Source organism: Anguilla rostrata, chromosome 1 (assembly GCF_018555375.3).
Source record: "Anguilla rostrata isolate EN2019 chromosome 1, ASM1855537v3, whole genome shotgun sequence".
Classification (NCBI taxonomy): Eukaryota; Metazoa; Chordata; class Actinopteri; order Anguilliformes; family Anguillidae; genus Anguilla; species Anguilla rostrata.
In genome coordinates, this window is record NC_057933.1 from 19213532 (window position 1) to 19236780 (window position 23249).

General features: G+C 42.1%; 3 protein-coding genes across 6 annotated transcripts; all 3 read left to right on the forward strand.

Annotated features, from left to right (window-relative positions):
* The first annotated feature begins 510 nt into the window (after nucleotides 1-510).
* Nucleotides 511-3287, forward strand: olfm4.1 (olfactomedin 4, tandem duplicate 1). Its single transcript, XM_064312447.1, has 5 exons — nucleotides 511-798; nucleotides 1010-1171; nucleotides 1306-1512; nucleotides 1988-2132; nucleotides 2220-3287. The coding sequence occupies exons 1-5, from the start codon at nucleotides 745-747 to the stop codon at nucleotides 3050-3052; spliced, it is 1401 nt and encodes a 466-aa protein (XP_064168517.1). The 5' UTR covers nucleotides 511-744; the 3' UTR covers nucleotides 3053-3287.
* Nucleotides 3288-5888: 2601 nt separating this feature from the next.
* Nucleotides 5889-10090, forward strand: olfm4.2 (olfactomedin 4, tandem duplicate 2). Its single transcript, XM_064327904.1, has 5 exons — nucleotides 5889-5974; nucleotides 6093-6260; nucleotides 6938-7150; nucleotides 8822-8966; nucleotides 9092-10090. The coding sequence occupies exons 1-5, from the start codon at nucleotides 5921-5923 to the stop codon at nucleotides 9898-9900; spliced, it is 1389 nt and encodes a 462-aa protein (XP_064183974.1). The 5' UTR covers nucleotides 5889-5920; the 3' UTR covers nucleotides 9901-10090.
* Nucleotides 10091-10985: 895 nt separating this feature from the next.
* rps6kl1 (ribosomal protein S6 kinase-like 1) lies at nucleotides 10986-22587 on the forward strand. Of its 4 annotated transcripts, none has more exons than XM_064327847.1 (12): nucleotides 10986-11094; nucleotides 12601-12726; nucleotides 13019-13344; nucleotides 14088-14212; nucleotides 15426-15518; nucleotides 16172-16219; nucleotides 16878-17010; nucleotides 17407-18885; nucleotides 19066-19155; nucleotides 19643-19725; nucleotides 20614-20709; nucleotides 21285-22587. In XM_064327847.1, the coding sequence occupies exons 3-12, from the start codon at nucleotides 13209-13211 to the stop codon at nucleotides 21393-21395; spliced, it is 2394 nt and encodes a 797-aa protein (XP_064183917.1). In that variant the 5' UTR covers nucleotides 10986-11094; nucleotides 12601-12726; nucleotides 13019-13208; the 3' UTR covers nucleotides 21396-22587. The 4 variants fall into 4 exon arrangements, with proteins under 4 accessions (XP_064183917.1, XP_064183935.1, XP_064183926.1 ...); XM_064327865.1 differs by having other exon boundaries at nucleotides 14091-14212; XM_064327856.1 differs by lacking the exon at nucleotides 10986-11094 and adding an exon at nucleotides 11133-12443.
* Nucleotides 22588-23249: the final 662 nt, after the last annotated feature.

Here is a 23249-nt window from a genome sequence, read left to right on the forward strand (position 1 = left end):
CCCAGTATAGTAGGGCATAGCTATATACCAATGCACACTTTGCACATCCAACCAAACATTGTGGCTGTTTTTCTTCTTTGCTGTTTAAATGTGACATTTTCTGTTGTAATAGACAGGAACAATATGTACTAGAAAAATAAGTGTATGTATTCGCTTTGTATGATGACTGGATTTTGTGAGAAGGGTTTCCAATTTCCCTTGGATCAGTGATATACAATTCAGTTCCTGGAGGATGCTGCCTGTAAAATATTTGATTGGAATGACTTCATTGGTTCAACTATATTCAACTACTCCAGAATTGTGAACTCAAGCAGACTCAATAATATCAAACTGGTTAAGCTTTTATACATTAAGGTTTTAAACCTTTTTGGTTGTAGCTGTAATGCTTGTGTATGTTCATAGCAGGTGTGACCAAATGAGGAAATAATACAGTTTCAGATCTTTAGAAACCAGGCAATATTACATGGAGTATATTTTTACAACAGAGCACATTCAAATGCAATAAAAATAAACTCAATGGCCACAGATGAATCCGTCTCAGCCAGTTTGCAGATCAGTAAAATATCATTGCTGAAGATAGCTGTTGTTTAAAAGTTGTTGATTGGGATTGCACATGACAGGCTGGCACATAGAGAGGTGACAAAGACCATGGGAAGGAGACAGATGCCTATGATTCACAAGATAAGACAGGGTTTAAAAGGCTGAGCCTGAGGAAAGAGTTATATCCATACAGCCTGAGCCAAGATGGTTTCTACCCTGCTCTTCTTTGTTCTCCTGGGACTCACCTCAGCCTTGGGGGTAAGACCACTGCAGATTCAGCTCACACTACTTTCGCTTATCACCATCACCCTATAGCAGGTACACAGTCACAGGTTGCCGACCCTCGCCCCTTTGATTCAAAACTCAATGGGAACATGTCATTACTGGTCAGTTGACCGAATGTCAGACGGACAAGTTAAGCCACACGCAATGCAAGAGTATAGATTGGTGTGCTTGTGGCTTGACTCAGCCTCTAGGTCTCCAGAGCGAGAAGAACGGGACGGTGGAAGATGTTGAGCAGTGTGCCTGCGATGCCTTCCTGCCTAACACCACCTTTCCAATGGGACAACTGGTCGTGGTAGAGGAGTCCACTGTCGAGATAAGACGCAAGCTCGAGCTGGAGATAAGCCAGGTGCGCACTAGCTATCCATCCTCTTTACGTATTCTGTACACTGTATTCTTCCCTCTTGTCTTTATAAAGTATGGTGTTCTCCATAAACACAAAGATCATTGTTCATGAATTCTGGGATTCTGTCTTGTCAATAGATTATAACATACGAAAGCAAGCTGGCAATCTATGTGGAGAAGATCGTCAACCTGACAGTGCAAATTGAGCTGATGGAGAAAGACTCCTACAATGAGCTGCACATACAGGAGCTGAAGATTGAGATAGCACAGGTGAAGGTTCTTATCACAGAGCTGCAAGGATCCATCCAAGTCTCAGCCTCATCACTGAAGATCATAAGCCAAGAGGTAAGCGAAATATTCAACAGAGCTCAAGACTCTTTACAATAAAGAAATTCTCTCAATGCATTACCCAGGATGGTTGTTTATTTGCAGGTTTTTTTTTTTTTTTCAGTATAGAGACTTTATTTCACCTTAGTCATGAATAAATGTTATTGCTGAAAGCTACCAATATTACTGATGATTAACTCCTGGAAATCTATGTCAACATTGACAACTCTCTAGTCCTTTCTGCATGCAGTCAATATAATAATAACAAAGTATAATTGACATACTGTAGTCACAAACACCCCATTTGCAATCAAATGTCTTTAATTTATTTATTTTGCTTTATTTAAACAGGGAGTATGCAGGGAGGGTAACCGATGGAAATGAGATCACAGTACAGAGAGCTGGGGGGCATTTGTACCGTATATGGACACAGCCTCCCATGTTGAAAGTCTTCATGGAAGAAAAAACATGCTGTCGTGCTTTTCCCCTTCAGATCTCCTCCACGATTGTCATCTTAAATCAGCTCGAAAGCTTTGACACAAACCGCGTACTGGTGACCCGCCGTGAGCACGTCAAACTCCAGCTAAAACTAGAAGAATGCGAGAGGAGATACAACGAGATCTTCAATCCCAACATCGGTAACTCCCTGAAGGGGTTAAATGCCTTTGAGTAGACCCGTGCCTTTCTATTTCCAGACTATCTGATCTTTCTTCTTCCTTTTGCAGGATCCTGCAAACATGGAGGTATCTCCAGAATCAGCAAACCCATCATCAGCCAGCTGAATGCCCATTTGAGCACCTCCTACCAATATGGGGGCTGGGGGAAGGATTCTAAGCCACTCCCAGGCCTTGAGTCTATGTATTGGTTTTCAGGACAGGCAGACACCATAATGACCCACATTAACCTATACACTGACTACCAGAGACTAATCTTAAGAAGTACATTTAAATCGCATGCATATGTAAGTCGTCCTGATAATGGGTTTCGTGGGTATGGCAATAATTACATTGTGTATGGAAACAACTTTTATTACCAGTGCTATGGTTCAGCCAGCATGTGCAGACTGAACCTCACCACCATGACCTTTGAGTCCAGAGTGCTTCCTCAGGCCAGCCTGCGATTCTCATACAGCAGTTCTCCCAATCAGAACTTTGACTTTGCAGCTGATGAGAATGGACTGTGGGTGACATACAGCACAGAGCAGGCCAAAGGCATCATGCTCGTTGCCAAAATAAATGTAACCACCTTTGAGGTGGAACAGGTGTGGGAGACCAGTTTGTTCAGACCCTCGGTGGCCAATGCTTTCATGGTGTGTGGGGTTCTGCATGCTACTCGTTCAGTAGACATTAACACAGAAGAGATCTTCTACACCTTTGACACCAACACGGGCAAGGAGAGCTTCATCAGCATTCCCTTTGAGAAGTTCCAGGAGACATACCACTACCTGGACTACAACCCCACTGATCAGAAGCTATATATGTACAACAGTGGCTATTATGTGTCCTACCATGTGTGGTTTAATCATACAGCTGTTAATGCACCACAACTCCTGATCTGAAAATCAATTATTCAGATTGGTTGTAAACCTGTATACCTGTAGAAAGGTTAAATATTTTATCCAGTTTCATCCAATGATGATCTTCTTTGAAATTATACCAGTGAAATGTCTTATAATCTATCTTCTTCCTAAATCTCTTGAGCCTGTTTAGACAAGACAGTTTGTGTGCACCATCATCATAAGTACTGTTCTTGTAATAACTGGCTTTTTCTTGACAAAAATAAATTCTTCAGTGAGCAACATTTATGTTCTGGAATTGTTTTCTCCCCTAAGATTAAGTAAACACCTCAGGAATATTTATGTGAGAAATTTTACCAGGAACTCACAACAGACCAGCCAAACATTTCATGTGAGCATCAGATAATTGTAAAAATTATAGAAACCAGACCCATTTAAGAAAAGTAAGTAATAATAGAATAATTGGGTTGGGTGTGTCAATAGGAACATTTTGCACTGCGCAAGTTTGGTGTTGAACAATGTGTTTGAGTTTAAATTTATCCAAACCAAGTTTTAACTCAAATGCTGGTGCATCGTGCGATTTTGGTGGCATTCTGAACATGCTCATATCAATGAACACATATCATGAACACATAACACAGATACAAGAAATTTAGTTTATTTCTGTTTGGCTATTTGAAATCCCAGCTGTGCTCAGTTATGCAAGCCAGGCATTGCTCCTGTAAAGACTTAATCAATGTAAGCTACTTGAATATAGACACAAGGAAAAGTGGGAGGCAAGTTCTTTGCCTCTTTGTTAAATGCATGTAAGTTTACTGTGTTTTTTGTTGTTGTTGTTGTTGTAAATATATGTTTTAACAGTCACTGCAGTCAAATGGAATACATAATGAGAGGCCATATGAGGTGGCATTACAGGGAGCACAATCATAAGGGGTCAACTCCACTTTAAATTGACAGCAAAAAAAAACAACCCAAAAAGAAACAATAAAGCTATAGTTAATTCAAGTGTAACTATCCTTTCCTCTCCATGCCTGCCAAGTTGAAAAAGCAGCAGCAGCAGGAGAGTGGAGAGTCCAACTGGACGGGGTGTTGGCCAGCTGCCTCCTGCTCCTGCCCAGTCTGGGACTACTTACCCTATGGGAACCATTTATTATAGTTATTAGCACTGGCATATGAATGAGAAATATACTATTTGATGGGGAAATAAATACGAAAATGAAAACTATTCAGTCTCACCTTTGATTTGATATCACATTATTGGTTCGTACAGAGGCTTGTAATGGCGCCTCTCATAATGCGCTTGCTCTCTGGCCATGGCACAATTAGCAGTTGGCTGTGGTGCTAACACAGTGTTTTTAAGGAAAAGAAAGGGGGCAATCTGATTGGCAATAATGAAACCAGACCCCCACCACATCCACAGTCAATTTATTTTAATCAAACCAGCCTCTTTTACAACTGTGTCAGGGTTACGCTAAAACCTGGAGTCACCAAATTACCTAAATTGAGATATACACGCAGTAAGTCGTACATGGTACATGATCCGAGCCTGTTAGGCTCGGATCATGTACCTTGTCACAAAGCCTTATGATTTTATATAGTCAAATCAAAAATAATCCTATACCCTAATAAGCTGGAACAGGACTTGCACCAAAATAAAAATGACTTTAAAAAGTGGCTGAAAGAACAGCCAATGTGTTGATTTATATGACTTTAAAACATGCACATGCATGATGCTTTTGACCTAGTTTACAAAACCACAAAACATTCTGCCTGAAATACATGCATGCAATTGTAGCAACAAGTGGCAGTAGTTCTGAATGAACAGAAGTATTTTTCTTGGGTAATCTCAAGGATAACTTAACAGAATATCACTGCAAAAATAAAAGGCAATCATCAATTTTACAGATCCTTTCGAGAACAAATTCTGTCAGTTTTTTACAGAAAAAGACCACATGGGTGTTGGGAAGGTATTGTGATCAAAATCTTCCATGCAATTATTCATAAGTGGGCTAAAACACAAGTGCGTGCTTTAAAATACAGACCTTGGGTTACCCTAAATGCAAACACCAGAGATCTGAGTAGATTGAGGTCCAGTTTGAAAGTGGGCCACTTTCCCCGTCTTGTGTATGCCTTCATACCTGAGGGACCTAAAGTTCCGAAACACTCTGTAGCCATTTGTACAGATAGAGCACATAACATTGGCAACATTACCTTTTCTGACATTAGTCACTAGTTCCCGATGTTTTATGTCGCATAAAATCTAAGGTTAATACATTACATTACATTACATTTATTTAACAGACGCTTTTATTCAAAACGACGTACAGAAGTGCATATTATGGTCATTGGACAACTACAAAACACAGGTTCAAATAAAACAACAGTCAGGTGTGCGGCAGGTGTTCTCTTAATCCATCAGTTGGATTTGGGTAATTTAGGGTCTGGTGAGCACAGGCCTGAGAACAATGAGCCGCCCTCGCCTAGGTTATCTGCATGCTCCTTGTGTGCAAATAAAATAAAATAGATGCCAATGAGGAAAGCCAATCAATATTTTTATGGTTACAAACCCTGGGAAAATCTTAACCACGCCATGTGTAAAATACACCACCTGATCAAATATTCATTTCATACATAAACATGGAATTACATTTATGTGTGCTGAACAGTTGTAATAACCCCTCGATTATTTGTGTGTCCATGCCATTAATGCGATACAGAATTCTCCAGATATAGTTGGTCATAAAAACAACATAGAATATCATGATCTTAAAGCAAACAAAGACGCTATTAAACGAATAGCAATAAACATGAGAAAGTGTAAGCTGTGACAAATGTGGTCAGCCAGGAGACCTTTAAAAGTTCATGCAGTGCGTCAGCTGAAGAGACTTGGAAAAATAAGACTGAAGGAAAATGGTTCCTGTTCTGCTACTGCTCTCGCTCCTTGGGTCCACATCTGCTTGGACGGTAAGGGTCACTTTATAAACATACAATCTGCACAGGGGTTTCTCTACATAAACTTGCTTAATTCTGCTAACGTGATACTACAGCTGTGCAAATCAGAAAAATGCATATATCTCCACAGCCCATGGAAGGCTGGGGTTCTGGCAATGTGACTGCGTCCCTAGATGAGACTGGGAAGTGCATCTGCAAAGTTTTTCTGCCTGACATTGCCTTCCCAGCCGACCGGCTAGGGCTCATGCTAGAGATTTCAAAAGAACTGAGGCTGGATATGGAGATCGAAATAAATAAGGTATGGCTGCAAACCAAAACCAATGTGCGATTTCCTCGGGTTTCTATAAAAGATGTAAAGACTACAGCTTCACAAGAAGTTTTGTTACATCAGACACAATGAACAGAAGATAAACATAGACACAAAAAACAGACTAAAACAAAATCATGTCATTATTTCAAAGAACTTAATCATGAGACAATGTTTATTAAGACAGGCTTTTACTAGAATTTACTTTATCACTGATTGGCCATACGACAGTAAACGCCATCCTCCAGGATAAATTAGTTCCGGGATACGTTGTGTCATGAGTGCACATTTTATATATTTGCAATAATTTGATGTCTACAATGAACACACATTGAAGACAGCCTTGCGAATATAAAAGATGCTCCATTCCTTTGATTTTGTAAATACCTTATTTATCTCTCATAGATAATATTTATGATGTTGAACTTATAGACCAGCTGAAACATTTATGTCCCATGGTTCTTAATGGTGAACATTGAAGCTGTGCTTGGGTGGGACATGCTGAATCAGACTGCCACACTGAACAGAGACAACTACGCAGGCTGAAACAGAAGGACAGTAAATTCTTCCATCAGGTTTAATAGGCAATGGAAGAAATACAAACACTGCACTCTAAAGGCTGTGCATTGCACTAATAATATTACCTCTGAATTCTATACCCCCTGCAGCTGGTCAGCCACAAAAGCAAGCTGGTGGTGTGTTTGGAGAAACTGGAGAACCTGACTTTGCGTGTGGACCTTCTAGAGAGTGGTACTGACAAGTACATTAAGCTGGAGTTTGAGATGCTCAGGGTTGAACTTAAAGCTTTTGAAGCACTTGTCTCACAGCTGAACACATCTCTCAACTCCTCCTCACCCTTGTTTGAAAGCCTGTACACTGAGGTAAGCACACTGTGGGAATCGGTGTGACTGACTATCCTGGTGGCTCTGGCTGTAGTGAACAGCATATTGTGACAGATCACTGGCTGGATGTGAATCATCTTGGATTCGGATGGCAGTTCAAATAAAATTAATTTTTAAAAAATGTACCTTTGGTAATAATAAATAAATAATATGTATAATTACATATTATCTGTATGCAGTACACATCAAAGTTGAGGTACTTTAAGGTACACATCAAAGTATGAATTACACTGCTTTAAATTATTTTCTGTCTGTAGACTAGCCACACAATAGTCAGTCCCTTAACATTACTTTGCAGAGTGTTGTCCTTCTTCTACCTCAAGACCTTTTGTCATATTAACATCAAAACCTTTAAAGGTCCTCCCCGCACCACTATATGGACACACTATGTGCTGTAGCCTGAAAAGCTCCCATTGATCTGAATCAATGAGAATCATCATGTCAAATTTTTGAGTGCATTCAGTCATCTGAAAACATCTAAGTGTTCCTCTAGATCAGTGGTGTCAAACTCGTTGCCATGGAGGGCCGTGTGTATGCAGGTTTTCATTCCAGCCTCAGATCTTGATTATATATTATTAAATATTGCTGAATTGGATGCAGGTTTGTCCACAATGTGACCCACGTCTATGTGACCGCATTGCCTAAATAAATTTCTTATATTCTGTGCTTCAATGCAGTTAACCATATGGCTGAATGAGTATTGACTCATTAAGGCAGCATAATGGTTGGAATGAAACTCATACACGGCTCCTGGCAATGAGTTTGAACACTGTCTAGATGGATCATCCTGATCATGTCATTGATGGGCTATGGAATTTGTCAAACACAATATTATTTGAACCTGTTTGTTTTGGACAAAATAACACAAATTTATATTTTAAATGCAAGCTGTAATTTAGAGCCTTGTTTCTCAGCTCCATCAATAAATAAAATGCCATTGTACTAGTCGACCATACTGGTACTCAAAATGCTTTGTCTTAAAAAAGACATATCTTTTGCTGTCAAATTTTAAAGAGTATCTGTTTATATTGTAAATGATTGAATAAGTAACTAACCTTGTCAAAATAGTATGTTTAAGTACATAGATAAAGTAGATAGATTGAGTAGATAGAGTAAATGACTAATATAATCAACATGTAAGGTCGTTGGTAAGTGCTTCATCTTTGCAGTGTTCCTGTAGCATGAGCAAATATCTGGAAACAGCCAGCGATACAAGGATTCAGCCTTTAATCTGTTTATTCCTTGGAAAAGTACGGACAGGCTATTATTCTAACTTTTAATACAGCACTGCTTATCTATCACTTTTAAAACTCTCCCGAAGGCTAGCTATCTTCCATCCAACAAAAAAACCAGAACACTACTGCTGCATCTCTGCCCCTTTTTCTTTTCTTTCTCCCGCTCACACACATTTGCACCACCCTCTCTCTAAACTTACAGCCTTCCCAGTCCTCACAGTATTTAAATGGGTACAGCAGTTCAGTCTCACGTGTCACAAACACATACTAAAAGTGACCAGAGTGATATTTTTAAGTCAAGCTTTTGTTTGCTTCAATATTCCATCATAACGGAAATGCAGTATACTGTGCATATATTGATTACTGAGTTTATTTATGTCCTGGCTGACTGCCTGCTGTGAATTTGCCTCCATAGATCCTGAATATGACCCTCATCGTGGATCAGCTGGAGGGCTATGACAGGCGCAACCTGGAGGTGATCCGCGTACAGTTCGCCAGACTGCAGAAGAAGCTGGAGGACTGCCAAAGGCTGGACGAGAATGCTGTTAGTCCAGAGATTGGTAATTTATTGCATTGCATGAATATTCTCCTTATCCAGCGCAATTTAAAATGGAAAAGGTGGTTTCATGTTATTTACTGAGATTTGTTGTGTGGGATATAATTGAGATCATTAATCCCATTTCAGGGTCCTGCAAACATGGAGGAATCCAAAACATCAGCAAACCCATCATCAGCCAGCTGAATGCCCATTTGAGCACCTCCTACCAATATGGGGGCTGGGGGAAGGATTCTAAGCCACTCCCAGGCCTTGAGTCTATGTATTGGTTTTCAGGACAGGCAGACACCATAATGACCCACATTAACCTATACACTGACTACCAGAGACTAATCTTAAGAAGTACATTTAAATCGCATGCATATGTAAGTCGTCCTGATAATGGGTTTCGTGGGTATGGCAATAATTACATTGTGTATGGAAACAACTTTTATTACCAGTGCTATGGTTCAGCCAGCATGTGCAGACTGAACCTCACCACCATGACCTTTGAGTCCAGAGTGCTTCCTCAGGCCAGCCTGCGATTCCCATACAGCAGCTCTTCCAATCAGAACTTTGACTTTGCAGCTGATGAGAATGGACTGTGGGTGACATACAGCACAGAGCAGGCCAAGGGCATCATGCTCGTTGCCAAAATAGATGTAGCCACCTTCGGGGTGGAACAGGTGTGGGAGACCAGTTTGTTCAGACCCTCGGTGGCCAATGCTTTCATGGTGTGTGGGGTTCTGTATGCTCTTCGTTCAGTGGACATTAACACAGAGGAGATCTTCTACACCTTTAACACCAACACAGGCAAGGAGAGCTTCATCAACATTCCCTTTGAGAAGTTCCAGGAGAGATACTACTACCTGGACTACAACCCCACTGATCAGAAGCTATATATGTACAACAGTGGCTATTACGTGTCTTACCAGGTGAAATATAACAAGGAAAAATAGGGCTGGATACTCACACCTGAGTGTTTTCGTAGTACTAAAACAAAAAAGTCATTGTAATTTTCAAGAAAAGCTTTACACTGTAGGTTGATGTGGTTACCTGTAGCCAAATGTCAATGAAAGATCAGTGCTATATCTGTCGTAATCATTTTTCTGCCCCTGGCACGCTAAATAAAACTATAAGCAAGCATTACCACGCGTGGCTGTGTTAATTCAAACCCTTCCTGTTGGGATGCACTTGCTGAATTCTATTGTGCTATTGTGTGGTGTCAGGTTTCTGCCCCATAGTCTGAGATTCAATGCAAACGGACTTACACCTTTTCTGTATTTTAGACAGGGGTTTGAGAGAAACTGGGGAGGTGGGAGGAGGGGGTGGTGTCCCCTCTCTGGGGTATCAGATCCTCCCCAGATGCTACAATGCAAACAGACACAGCCGCTCTCTTTGTCCTGAAGTCAGGGGCTGACTCCAGCTGGTACTGAGGAAACAAGCATTGGCTTATTGGAAGCTCTCACACTTAACCACTCTGACATCATCTTCACAAATCACCATCTTACCCATTAATAATTCTTTTACCATGATGTCATGCTCTCATCTTGTGCAGGCTATTCAAAAATGTTGTCAGACACTTTGAAATACAGGTGCTACAATGTGTTGTAAAACAGTGTTATATACTCTACAGTAAAGAGCTGTCACAGGAATGTCAAATACACAATGAGAAATAAGATTTATTCTATAAACAGAATATTTTAATATTTATGCTAGTTGTGAAACTGATGAAATATCAGAATTGCAACAAGCTATAATCTAATAGTGTTTTAAATGTACAAATTGCAGTTAATGTACATGAATTTTGGGAAATAACATTTTGTTTTTTAAATGATCTCCAGAAAAAAACGTGCTTTCAAAAAGATAACCCTATTTAAAGCTTTGAAATGCAAAATATTTACAATATGTAGAAGGAAACAGTACAGCGCTGTCTCTTTAAGCAGCGTAGACGTCTGAATGGGAGGGGGAAATGGAAGGGATGTGGCTGATGGTGATGGGAGAGAGGTGGGGGCGGGGTGACATCATCTGTATCCAATAAAAAGCCGTGCTAAGCCTCTTCCTATTTCTAAGATTATCTGTGCTGGAGCAGGCTGCAAAGACACAGACTGATGCTGGATCTGTGCATCTGGGGCATGCAGAACTCAGATAAGGTACGGCAGACGCTTCCATTTCATTTCTACCATCACCCATCTGCCTCCATTTCAGTGGGGGCAGTGCAGCCGGGGGCTGAAAAGCAGCGTGATTGGACAAATCTCTGAAGCTGCAGATGTGCCTGTTTAGCATCGGCTGATATTGCAGTGCAGATGCTTTTCTGTTCGCTTGTTCTGTGGATATGGGGGTGTGTTCCTGAGTGTCAAACATCTAAATGTTAATAAATTCCAAGCTGGTGGGATTCACTTATGCAGGCATTTTCACTGCTTTTCCATCATAACCGGCTTTTTCCTCCCGCTCTGAGCTTATACATGTGATTGGTTCAGTTGATGCACTGACTTATATGAGGATTCTGTGCTAGGTACTGCAGTGCAGCAGTGATCTTCTTACTCAGTTCCTGGAAGCATGCTGCTGGTGGTGTGTATTACACCAGGGCGTTTTATGATATTGAAGAGGTTGTTTCGCCTCTGCATGGCTGATGTGTCTGTTTTGCTGTTTTTGCACTCTTTACTTAACTGGTATGATTATCTAATTTATAAGACTAGTGAGAAAAATGCAACATTAATAAAACAAATCCAGCCTAGTCGGGTGTTGTTCTTGTCTGCCACGTGCCAAAAGCTTGCACACCTTAGGCGTATGTCCTGCAATGTGATTCTATGAAGGTGTTGGAGAAGATATTTATGCACATGAGATCAGTTTTGAAACCAGGAAATGAAGCCTGTGGCATGGTGTGCAGGCATGGCCAAGACATATTTACTCCTGGAATGATAAAATGACATAGTTACAGAAGTAATCTCATTTGTTTTTACTTAACCCCTTAGGTGTAAGATCACAAGTATGAGTTTAGAATGTCACCTGAATATCTGAATATAACTGAATGTCCTAATGCTGATGTAACAATCACTACTGGAAATCGAAAGAATTGGGCATTTTTTTAAAAGCATCCAAAAAAGCCGATTCTTCAAAGGACAATTTTATTCCTTATTGACTATGTTGTAGTGATTTTAGTAGTAAAAATCCAGTGCTAAGTAACTGGCATATTTGATTCCATTGTATTTTCAACACCAAACCGCCCTTCTATGTTACAGACTAGTCTTTGATTTACAGTATCAATAATATATGACTGACAACTGACAGCCCCAATACGTGGCTGAATGAGACTCAGTTATCCAGATCACTTCCTGGCCATGCGCACAGACGTGTGTTAAGTCTGTCGTAACTCAGGCCAAAGAGAATTCTGTCGCCATCGCTGCAACAATCAGCCCACATGCAATATCCCGGTCTGCGTGTCTGGAAACTCTCCAAACCTATCAGCGTGAGGGGGAGATAGTGGAACCTGCAGTGCGGAGTGAGTCATCTCCACCAGCCCCCGTCTCGCCGCAGCCTCCGTTTTTGGTTTGTTCATTAACGGCGCGGAGAGGTTAGCTCTCATTGGCTCGGCTTTCCGTCTCCAGCTCCGTGCAGTTTCAGCGTTGAACGTGCGTGCTTCTCTCTCCCATTCACAGGGCGCCTGTCGTCACTCCCCCCACGCGTACGGACTGTCGCCATCGGTTTGACGACGAACGCGCGTAATCAGTGACAGCGCATGCGGTGGAGATGAATCTCGTTGCCAGCAGAATCGGGGAACAGAGGTAAAAAAGGCAGGATTTATTTTGTTCTAAAGAGCTTGGAAACGAGTATCGGCGTTTCAGTGGCTTGCAGAGTGTCTGAGTGCTTTTTTTTTCTAATCTATGTTGCATTCATGGTACAACAAATTAAAGGGTTTGTATTTAATAGCATCCTAGTGTTGGTAACCTTCCTCATGTTGGAAAAAGAATAGAATATAAATTGATTCCTTCATGCTTACTGGCTCTGCACTAAAAAAATAAAATAAAAACATTATTCAAGGTGTATTTGTGAACAGTTAATTTCATGTGCCTGCAGGATGAAGATTTCTCGCGGGAGCAAGCTTTGAGAGTGGGCATGCTGGTGAAGCAGCAGAAGCTGGCAGTGCCATGAGTGCCCTGGACATGCAGCTCGGCCTGGGGGAACCGCAGTGCACAGACCCCTGCCGCCCGGGTCCTTTCAGGCTCTGGGCCCGTCCAGGCAACTGCCCGGCAGGACCAGGCCAGTCATGGCCAAAAGAGATTACCTGGTAGATGCAGCCAAGCAGATCCGCATGGCACTGGACCGGGAAGTGAGTGAGGACTACGAGGCAGCGTTCAACTACTACAAGAATGGGGTGGATCTGCTCCTGAATGGGGTACAAGGTATTGGCTATGGTTGGTCATTTCAGTTTAGGGAAGGAGTACAACAGAGACAGCCAAACCAGACCAGAGGCATCTTTTTGGATTCTTTGGAGGGTATGCTGACTTAAGCATTTTTATTTTTGACAGAAAAAAACGTGTCTGCTCTGTAGAAACACACCATATTCAAATCCCTTTCTCCCTGGCCTATAAACATGGAAGAAAAGACAATATGCTTTTTTTAAAGGCCTGCACAAGTCTGTGCTGGCAGCCCCAGGGAAGAGGAATCCTCTATATTCAGGCTGAGTATATCCTAAATAAATCTGAGGTCCAGAAATTCCATTACTTTGGAAATGAGTATAAACATGGCCTGTGAAATTACAATTCAGTTATTCTTGCACAGTATATGTGACAAACTACAGCATAAAATAGCTTTCATTTTTCTAAAAAAAGGAAGCAACTGTTTCATGGCAATTGCAAAAGAAATAAGTTATGGTAGCAATGTTAGTAAACTCCGCTCCTAACTTCTCAACTGTGATTTGTGGCTTTTACTACTATTCAGCAGCACACTGTGTTTTGATTGACTCTGTTTATGACTCCTCCACACATACCGTATACACACACACACACACACACACACACACACAAATTCTTTATGCATATCTGAATGTCCTACTTGAGAGTCATGCATAGCAAATGGCCTGGAGGTATGACTGACTATGGGCATTTTTACCATTGTGTGCAACACTGTGCTCTCTCGCTTGCAGTAGATCCAAACAAGGAACGACGAGAAGCAGTGAAGCGGAAGACCACCCAATATCTGAAGAGAGCAGAGGAGATCTTCAACTCTCACCTGCAGGGCACTCTGGGAAGTGGAACTTCTCTATCAGAGGTATCCCATTTTTCTGCTTTTAAAAAATTTGTCTGGGTGGTTTTCGGGCATGTGTTTGGTTTCCAAATAAGAACATGTAATAGATTTCCCCAGAGGACAGGACACTCATCAGTTAGACAATGCTATATTGGAGTAAGTGGAGAGTCAAAGTTAAATACATTTAGCATGAATTTCAGGTGAAGCTGATGAGTTTGAAACTATGCATTTGTTCCCTTGTGCCAAACCAAGTTTTAAACAATCTGAATGCCATGCAGTGTCTCTTAAGTGCATGGTCAAGGTCCAGCATAAGCTGCCGCATAGCCTTTGAACACAATGAGCTGTGTCACTCTGTGACTCGTGTGTATGGGCTACTGTATGTCATTCTGACTAATGTTAGCAATGAGTCATGTGAGTCTGTGATCTATGCAATGAATATTGTGTCACACCAGTTTTATTTATTTATTTTGCAAAGAGGGCTGATTCAAACTAATAGGCATAGTGTGGATCTAGATGATAATATGTTTAAAATGCATCTGCATTTTACTTGTGAACACAAAAAACTGGGTCCTTCTGTCAGTCTGACAAAATTAATTTTATCTGTCTGCGACTTGCATGTATGAGCTATATCACCCTGTGACTCCTGTAATGAGCATTTGAGTCTGTGATTTGTCTATACATAGATTCATTTATTTTTTTGCCCTTTGACTGGCTAATTGACCACCAATCAGAGTGCTTGTTTGCTGATGGGTCTTTAAACCCCGTTGCTACATGGTAATGTACATCCATACCTTTGAGCAGTTAGTCTGTGAGGAGACATTACAATCGGATCATTAAGTCTCTTCTTGCATCATCTCCTTCTGGCAAGGTCTGTGCCAGGCCTCCTCCACTTAAACTGGTCTGTACCGCCCATAGCTCTCCAGAGTACAGCCACTGCCGCACAGCCATCCCAGCCCCCACTGCTGTCAGGCACGCTGACGGAGAACGAGTCATATCTTACCAACGGGAAGGATTTGATTATTTCTAGGCTACTAGATCACCCTGGGCTAGTTCATAGTGCAGTTAGGTAATCTGCAGATGTTCTCTACATTTTATCTTCTTGTTTTATCTAAGATTGTTTTAACTAACACATTGTTTTATAAATCTGTGTATTCTCTCTCTCTCTCTCTCTCTCTCTCTCTCTCTCTCTCTCTTTCACTCTCTCTCTGTCTCTTTCTGACCTTGATTTGATCACCAGGGTTACAGCAGCCTGAGATTTCGGCCAATTAGAAACCTCAGCTCACCAGTGGAGGATCTCAAGATGTGTAAAGTCATTGGGGTCATTGATAAGGTAAACAAGTGAATGCTGTCATTGTGTTGTATTCGTGTGGCTGTGTAGAGTGTACTGTACTAACAATTTTGATCTCTAAGAATGTTTTAAAAGCTACTCTCATACCATTGTATTGTATGTTATGGTGCTTAGTCCTCACTTGTGCTTTTATAGCATATGGAATAAGTTATATGCCATCTGTCCTGCTGTCCTGCCAAACTGGTTTAAGAGAAAATAGGATCTCAACAGTCAGAGTATGAAACAGAACCAAAACTCCCTTTTGTCTTTCACTTCCTATAAAAGACACAAGGTCTCTTTTCCCTCACTCTCCACTGTATAGTATCCGTTTGCATTTTGATAAACATAAAAATTTGCAGATCCTCTTTTTAAATCTTTATCAGCAATCAATGATATTACTGTTCCTTCTGTTGTGTGTGAACCCCCCGCCCCCCCCAACAGCCTAATTGCATGACATGTGCTTGTCACCTGAGTTCCAATCCATCCTGTGACATTTGCTAATCATCCAGAATCAAATGGTGTTTGTCATAGTACAAGGGTAACCATTTTTTAAATGCTGTGATAGTGAATGATTGACATCAGGTTAGTAATCATCAACCTTCATTGCACCTTTATTTCTTTACCATACACCTCTTTTCTTCCTTGATTTGCTGTAGGTTCTCACAGTCCAAAACCTGATTACCAAGGAGACATTTGTTGTCAAAGTAAGTATTCGCCCTGCAGCTATTTACCTCCACTATCCACTGGCATCTGAGAGAGAGATGGCTTGCTTTTATTGAGTGGACATGGGCAGACAGCGAGGTACTGCAGCCCTCCAGCCGAAAAAAGCACAATGTAGATGTTACTGCGGTGCAGTGCCACCTGGAGCCTTGCCAAAAACTGAGTGGGGATCTTGTCGATGGAAAAGCACTTAGGTTGCGCCCAGTCCCCCGGAATCTTTCGCGATTGATCCGGCTAAAAGCTTTCAGTTCTGACCTTCTCCTGGCAGATGCGCTTTCTGTCTGGTAACCAGAGGGATACATTATAGCACATGTGAGCAAGCATAGACCAAGCCTTATTCCTGACATGATACAAGAAACTATAGTGGGAACGGAAAATTAAGGTTTGCTTCTGTTTTAGCAGCAAAATTTATATTAATTCATGTTTGCAGGCATTGTGATCAAAATGAGGTAAAAGCACTTGGAGGACAGCCACAAATCAAAAAATGTGAATGTAAAAATGATGTACCCACAAAATTCTCAAGAACTGTAGCGTGTACTAGGTCTACAATATTGACGATGTACTCATTTAGGGGGAGCATTATGCCTTTAGGGAAGGTTTTTTGGTACTTAGAAGTTAGTGTTGTGGTGCTGCGCTCTACAGAGCTTGCCCAAGTCGAGCTGGGAGAGCCGGGACCAGCCCACCATCATTCCCCAGGGAGTGCCCTTCATGGTGAAGCTCCTGAGGTACTATGTGAGTGAGGATACAGTGTACCTGCATCTGGAGCACGTTCAAGGTGAGACACAGCTGGGTGTACCGCACTTACCCTCCCTGCTGCGCAGCCTGTGGGATTGTGCTTGGTAGCCATTTTGAGCAACGAAACAGAAAAGATGCTCCTGTGTAAAAACGTGACCTTTTGCATCACAAATGATACTAAATCTAACCTAATAACCTTGTCTAACTTGATATTAATTCAAAAATGTGATATTTTAACTGGTATAATGATGCAACACATTTTGTGACCATTTTGAGGCTGTAACTATGTAGCCTAACTATGCATGTCTGGTAGTAGAAATTGTTTAATAGCATGCAATGACAGCACATACATATTCTTACAAGCACCATCACCTTACTATGCTAAAACCGGATACCTGCTGAAGTATCTGTTTTGTTTGTTTGTTTGTTTTTTCAGGAGGACGGCTCTTCTCCAAACTACACAAGTCTAGAAATGACAAGGTGAAAGAGCACCCTGAATGCTGCAGCCCCAACCACAGGAAGATCCGTCTGAAGACCAGCTACACCGCTCCCACCATCAGTCTGGACTACCAGCAGAGCCACCGGGGCAGCAGGGCCGCGGTACCGCCGCCGGAGGACGGAGAGGGGCGGCAGGACCACGCGGAGAGCCCAGACACCGACTCCCCGGCATCCTGGGACGAGGCTCAGCGTCGCCTGGAGAGCTGCCGGACGCACGCGTACTGTGAGGAGACGGGCTGCCTGTACAGCGCCAGGGCCGGACCCCAGCACCTCGGATCGGAGCCAGCCGAGGACCTCGGACAGCTGGGCTCAGACAACCCACCCTCCGCGGATGCACCACTCAGCACTAACACTCTTTCTGAAACTCAGGAAAACCCACATCATCAACCTCAATGCTGCTACACTAGAGACGGCCATAGGACTCCAAACCATGCGAGGGCTGCCTCGGCACAGGAAGTCAAGGAAGCCGAGTCCAACTTGGATTCTGACGTTGAGCGGAAGTGGAACAATGCTGCTCCACCTCGGGACTGTGGGGGTTTCAACACTGAGTTATCCACTAATCCATGCTCTGGCATAGTGGGAGTCAACAGAGTACCTCAAATGACTCAGTCCTTAGCAGCCAACGCAGGTGTGGAGAAGGACTTGAGTCAAGTCATTAGCTTACATTCGGGGAAGAGCTGCACTGCTCCCGCAACACTGCACTTACCTTTCAGCAACCAAATCCGGGATATTGGTGTGGAGGCAGAAAACGCCACTGAGGGAATTGACTGCAGCATGAATGAAAACATGGACAGTACAACAGGCCTGGTTCTCACCATGCACAAAATCCGAAAGGGAGGGGGGTTGGCGGGAAGGGAAACCGATGAGAAGACAAAGGGCAATTTAGACGCCATGGTGACAGCCGAAAGGTCACCGTCTGTAACAGCTCTCACGCTCTGCGCTAGTCATGCAGAGAGTGTGACGGGGACACCTTCAGGGAACTCTCAGTCACTCGCCGTCCCTCTTTGTCGCCCCATGGAACTCCAGCAGGGGACCCCTGCAGGCATGTCCCCGGATGCCACGGGGGCAGGGGTCCTCAAGGCACATGCTACCAGGAACAGAAGGTCTGAGGAGGAGGTGTGGGAGGTGCTGAGCCCCTCGGGCAAGCAGAAAGGGGTGCCTCGGCAGGATCCGCACACAGCCGCCACGGTGCCCGCTTCCCTCCAGTGTGAGTCCATCGAGGTGAACGGCTGGTGCCTCCTGCCTCGGTTTCCATCCAGGAAGCCCACAGACAGGGCCAGGCTGGGCTGCTGGGGGCTCCCCGAAGGACAGGTGCGACTGTGGGGCGCCCAGATACTGCTGAGCCTGGAGAGCCTGCACCAGCAGGGCATTTTGTGTCGGGACCTCAACCCTAAGAACATCCTGCTAGACAGCAACGGTCAGTTACTTACAACATCCATCACCGTGATTCTCTTTTTCTCTGTGATTTACCGCTCCATTGCAATGTCTGCTGTTTTTGAATCAAAGTTCAGATAGTCCTGAGACCTGAACATTTGATTCTTGCCTAGTAGCCATCCTTACTGTCTGACTAAAACATTTGTTTCAATGCTTTAAACAGGAAAGGCCTGTCTGACATATTTTGGTCAGTGGACTGAAGTGCAGAATGAGATCAGTACCAAAGCCATGGAGCAAATGTACTGTGCCCCAGGTGAAGTCATCTTTCGCACATTAGAAGACTTATTCCTACAAGAACAGCTCCCTCTGGTGGCTGAATGTATTGTACATTTGATATTGGAGAGCCATCACAACTTGAGATGTCCTGTTCTGATACTAACACATAAAACATCTATTCCAAAATCAGTTCTTTCACTTATGATGTGATTGAAGTGACACCATCAGGTGTTAAATCTGATATATGTGTGTTACAAAAAGTGTTATCACATTTTTTTTGTTCAGATATAGTGAAAACAACATCTAATACATTATAAATGCGAAATTAGTTTTGTTTCAGACTAGTGCCGATGAAAACAAAATCTTACCATTGTCATTCACAAAATATTTTTGGTCCATGGAATGTACTAGCAAAGCTCTAAATATGAACTCTAAATATGCTGTCATTTAGCAAGGAAGTGCCCTTACATTTTATGCTAGTTAGATAACAGATATATAACCCAATTTGTTTTGTCCATAAGCAGAAGTGGGAGGTGTGTCAGAACTCACTGAAGCTTGTGATTGGTGGAGTCTGGGAGCACTGCTGTATGAACTCCTGACTGGAATGGTAAACAAACATTCTGAATTCCTTTGACTACAATTATATAATGCATGTCTTTGCTTCCCCTTTTTTACTGTCAAAAAGCTAACCACATCATGTTTTTTGTTTGCACTATGCATTGTTAGGTAGGTTTTATTTTGTCTTTTCACACAAAATGAAGTATGTTTTGTGAGATTTGACCTGGAACAAAAACTTGTTCATTGAAAGTGCCTTGCTTATTTTTCTTCTTCTACATCTGTCCTGAAAAAGAATAAATAAATAAAAAATCAATTTCAGAGCAGAAGACCACAAGACCACAAACCTCCAAGTGTTGTTTTTAATGTTTAAAGAACCATGAAGTGAAATGCACAATGATTGCATATGCTTTTTCCTTACATTTTTTAAAATGTATTTCTTCTGGGGAATATTGGCTTGGGCAGGACTTCAAATTAACGCTTCAGACCAGTGGTTCTCAGCTCGGGCCAGAAAGGGCCGGTGTGGGTGCAGGCTTTTGTTCCAACCAAGCAGTTACACACCTGATTCTACTAATCAAGGTCCTTAGTAAAGACTCCAAAGGTTGATTAGTAGAATCAGGTGTGTAACTGCTTGGTTGGAACAAAAGCCTGCACCCACACCGGCCCTTTCTGGCCCGAGTTGAGAACCACTGCTTTAGACATTCCAAATGCACCTTAGGAAAACCCAGAGTCACATATCAGGTATATGTGCCAGATTGTATCCACAGTTCTCGAAATGACTCACCAAAAAAATCAGCATAATGCAGTTGATTAAAGTAAAAAAACTCATTGAAATTAGAACAAAAAAAGAGCCACCTTGACCATACTACTGTTGTTATAAAGGAGAGAAATTTGTATGGGAATAATAAAATAATATATCCTTACTTCCCTTTTTCTCTAGCCCCTCTGGCAGTGCCATCCTGCAGGAGTCCTCCCTCACACCCAACTCCTCATTCCAGATGACCTCAGCACTGCATCAGCCTCCCTACTCACTGAGGTGAGTCTGGCACCCTCTGCTGGTCTGAATGCAGTCATAAAGTCTGCTCCTTTCACATGGAAACCCACAAAGGGCCCCTCCAGCAAAGCTCTTGAGTTTGAAATACAGGATCTAACTGTCATACGTTTTTGATTGTTTAGAGTGTTTATCAAGTGGGTTAAATCTTAAGAGGGAGAAGAGGATTCCCTTTTAACTTGCTGGATCTAATATGATAGCATTTCCTGTGTGTACTTCATCTGTAAAAAGAACAGAGCATAGAGAGGATTGTATTTAGAGATTGTCATTTTATGACTTCAGGCTCATCTGAACTCAACACCAATCTTTTTTCATTATTTAAATGTGGAGCACAGGAGGGTTACAAAAACAATGTCACATCATTAGATACACTTTACTATTTTAATGCAAAACTACAGTATGCTCGCTAACTGCCATTTCAGGGCTGAGTGCTACCCAAGCCCTGGTTGCATCATTGTTTTCACTCAGGGCTCCGCCCATAATTTCTGCATACATTTGTGGTGATAAAGACCACCCACACAACACGATGGCGTCTGACACACTTCTTATGTGTCCCACAGCTTCTGCAGTTTGATGCTGGCTACCGCTTGGGTTCCGGGGGAGGTGGTGTGATCGACATTAAGTGTCACCCCTTCTTTAGTCCTGTCCCTTGGCATGCGCTCAACAACTAGCCAGGCAACGAAAGGACCTTCCAACAAATGGCCTGGTTTCAGAAGTGCAGCTGCTCCAAGCCTTGCTGCATCAGCACCATTCCCAAGGGGCCAAAGAACCAGGAGAACCAATCCACTCGGTACAGTACATCGTGCTGCTTGTGGTTCCCAACATTGCCCGCCCCCAACGAAGTGACGAGAGACTGAATGACTGAAAAGACTGACTTGGGACAGAGACAAAATTAAGGAACAATTCCTTTTAAGTAGATCTGTTTTCAGATCAGGAATTTCCAATCAGAAGGCCCCAATATTCAGATTTAACACAATGTGAAGTGTACAGTTTAGATTCTGTGTCACACTGGGGGCCAATGCCTAAAACGATTATAAATTAAGGCAGAATTACTATTTGGAATGGATTTGCACCTTAGAATGAGAAAAATGTGGCCGTATAAGTCATGGGGACTAAACCTATACATTTGCATTTAATTATTTTACTCTTTAGAGATAATTAGACATTATAACATGGACATTACACTGTAACTCCCATTTCAATATGCAAACCCAGTTCCCCTGACACACATCAATATGGAATTTTTCTGCCTTAAATACACTTTGTTTAAATCACCATGCCTACACTGTGTGGTCGTTTGACGCCGATATCTACGTGAGCTCAATCAGAGACTGACTAAATAAGGAAGAACTTAGAGAAGACCACTTCAGCCCAGGTGGAAACAGTGACTTGAGGTTTCTGGGGAAAAACAAGCACGCGAGAATGAAAACCATCTGGTTTATATTTGACTCTCCTCCTTCCTGGTGCCACAGGTTGTACTTCCTCTGATTCAGTTTGAAGCATATCACTCTTCCACCATGCGGTCGTCCTCCCTGTCTCACCTCCGTCACCAAAGCCCATTTGAGTGATGTAGACTCTGACCTAAAAAGGTCTTCCTAGCACTGTGTGAGAAGTTAATTTTACCTGAGCGCTCCTGTGAGCTCACCACAAATGTGTTCTGAGATGTTTGCAGTATTTTATCACGCCAGGTCTATTTTACCATAAACGAACACCACTGCAGATTCATCTGTGCAATAAATCCTCGTAGTGATTTTTGTAGACATTTTTCATGGGAACTACAATGTTTATCAAGGCAGTACATTTTATGCAGGACCTCATTTCCTGCATCTGGGCCTTGAACATATAAGGATTTAGCATAAGAAAGGCAATTTGAAAGTGTTGATGCCTCCTCCTTTTCTCTGCATGCTGTAAGGAAAGCTTTTCCTGTGTACAAGAGTTACATATTTTTTTCTCCTTTTAAACTCTGTTTAAAACCTGTTAAGATGTACATTGCCAGATGGACTTTGTCACAATTTATGACATTGTTTAAAAAAAAATAAAACATTTAAAAAAAACTTGTGAGCTTTAAAGAAGTTGCCTCTTCAATTTAACGTGTGAAAGTATCTGGATTAATTTTGAACACAGTCATGATGGTCTACGATCAAAATAAAATGATCTTTACATGTATTTTTATGTGGAAACATGACCTTTCTGTAAGCTGAGGTACTTAAGATACAGTATAATGAGTAAGACACTAACTGAAGAGCTTTGAGACCGGGGCTAGGAAAGCAGAATCAGTATATAATTTCTCAATATGGAATAACGTGGAACCTATTTTCTAACTATTCAGGCTGCCGACTGTACAGTGTGCATGACAGAGTAAAGAATTCTGGGGTGTAGTACAATGCATATCAGCTTATCTTCCTACTGAAAGAGCTCTTACGTGAATGTTCATGTCATCTGATTTTTTTTCTGATGCTCTATAGCCTCACCTTGCTTATCAGACAATTCACACAGGCCAGAATTGGGAAATGAAATCATGCTTA

Coding starts and splice junctions, on each gene's coding strand:
- olfm4.2 (XM_064327904.1), top strand. CDS start 5,921: ATGGTTCCTGTTCTGCTACTGCTCTCGCTCCTTGGGTCCACATCTGCT. Junction 6,261..6,937: donor TGGAGATCGAAATAAATAAG/GTATGGCTGCAA, acceptor TACCCCCTGCAG/CTGGTCAGCCACAAAAGCAA. Junction 7,151..8,821: donor TTGAAAGCCTGTACACTGAG/GTAAGCACACTG, acceptor TTGCCTCCATAG/ATCCTGAATATGACCCTCAT.
- olfm4.1 (XM_064312447.1), top strand. CDS start 745: ATGGTTTCTACCCTGCTCTTCTTTGTTCTCCTGGGACTCACCTCAGCC. Junction 1,172..1,305: donor TCGAGCTGGAGATAAGCCAG/GTGCGCACTAGC, acceptor TCTTGTCAATAG/ATTATAACATACGAAAGCAA. Junction 1,513..1,987: donor TGAAGATCATAAGCCAAGAG/GTAAGCGAAATA, acceptor TTTCCCCTTCAG/ATCTCCTCCACGATTGTCAT.
- rps6kl1 (XM_064327847.1), top strand. CDS start 13,209: ATGGCCAAAAGAGATTACCTGGTAGATGCAGCCAAGCAGATCCGCATG. Junction 14,213..15,425: donor GTGGAACTTCTCTATCAGAG/GTATCCCATTTT, acceptor TTTGATCACCAG/GGTTACAGCAGCCTGAGATT. Junction 19,726..20,613: donor ATGAACTCCTGACTGGAATG/GTAAACAAACAT, acceptor CTTTTTCTCTAG/CCCCTCTGGCAGTGCCATCC.